Source organism: Solanum lycopersicum, chromosome 12, assembly GCF_036512215.1.
Source record: "Solanum lycopersicum chromosome 12, SLM_r2.1".
Lineage (NCBI taxonomy): Eukaryota > Viridiplantae > Streptophyta > Magnoliopsida > Solanales > Solanaceae > Solanum > Solanum lycopersicum.
Window position 1 is genome coordinate 37,555,005 of NC_090811.1, and position 1,416 is coordinate 37,556,420.

The window sequence follows — 1,416 nt, forward strand, 5'->3', positions numbered from 1 at the left end:
CAAATAGAATGTTTGAATTACAATCCTAAGAGTAATCCCAAAAAAAAGCAAAATAAAACTACCAGGTTTTATTCCTTGTAGGTAGAGTAGTGACTTTTAAGTTGTTGAGTTGGACATTCGGTCCGATAAACTACACATCCATATGACTAGTGTTCTCACCCATATGAGTCATGTTTATCTCATAAAACATTTATTTGATACCTTTGACACATTTCATCTACATCATTTTTGAAAGGTAAGACAGGACTCAGTGCACCTCGAGATTTAACGAAAGATTGAGCATTATGAGGGATCGACTTTGACAGATTCCAAGCATTTCTTTTACGACCTTTTGTCCATTTTTGATCAAATCTAGTTGGATTAAAACACAAACCGAATGTCTCTTGATTACCTATTTGATTGATAGGATTCACAATTCCTTGCAATGACAAACCTAATCCTTTTCTGGATTCATATCCATTCTGTACCATTTCAGCCACCACCATCACTGAAGTAGAGGAGAAATGAAGTTGGAGGATAGGCTTTCCTTCTAAGAACTGATTGACTGTCATTATCTCTAAGGCGTGATATTTGAGGGATTCACAACCTCTTTTAGCCTCAACGCATGGTATTTAAGGATCTCGGGTGATTGGGAGATCATCTTTACCATAGATAATGATTTCTTTTTTGTCATGTTCAAACTTGACCACTTGGTGTAGAGTAAATAGCACAGCTCGAGCCATGAGGATCCATGGTTTACCCAAAAGAAGATTGTAAGACGTGTCCATGTCTATAACTGTGTAAGTGATTCCAAACTCTGCTGGTCCAATTGTAACAATCATGTAAATTTTACCGAGTGTACGTTTTGACCCATCAAATGCCCGTACACAAACATTGTTAGTACATATCCAATCAGTGCTGATTTTCAAACTCTGTAGAGTGGAAAGAGGGCATATGTCTACACCCCATTCTCCACCAGCCATGACCCTCTTCACATAGTGTTCTTCACATGTCATGGTTAAATGTAGAGCCATATTATGTCCAGATTCTTCCAAGGGCAATTCGTCATTAATGAAAGTGGTTCTATTTACCTTAAAAATCGGTTGGCCATCTATTCCAAGTGACCCACCGTAATGTTTTCTGAGATATGTGCCTCATTTAAGATTCTGGTCAAAACTTCACGATGCTCTTTAGAATGTACGAGTAATGAAAACAAAGAGATTTGAGCAGGCGTTTTTCTCAACTGATCAATAATAGAATAATCTTGATCTTTCATCTTTTTCAGAAAGTCTTCAGCGTCTTCCATAGTGATGGGTTTTTTTTTATCGGCAACAAGTTTTCTTTTATTTGTTTGTTCCACTTTAATTCTTCTGGGGCATAACACCTTCTGGAATGAATTAAACCTCTTATTTAATTAGTTTCTTCGACAATCGTCTT

General features: G+C 36.9%; 1 protein-coding gene across 1 annotated transcript; it reads right to left on the bottom strand.

The window, feature by feature from the left end:
* Nucleotides 1-611: 611 nt before the first annotated feature.
* Nucleotides 612-995, bottom strand: LOC138340349 (uncharacterized). The gene has a single exon (XM_069292064.1). It carries the CDS (start codon nt 993-995, stop codon nt 612-614), a length of 384 nt encoding a protein of 127 aa, XP_069148165.1.
* Nucleotides 996-1,416: the final 421 nt, after the last annotated feature.

What these genes read in the sequence shown, in the direction of transcription:
- LOC138340349 (XM_069292064.1), bottom strand. Translation starts at nt 995, where the DNA reads ATGACATGTGAAGAACACTATGTGAAGAGGGTCATGGCTGGTGGAGAA.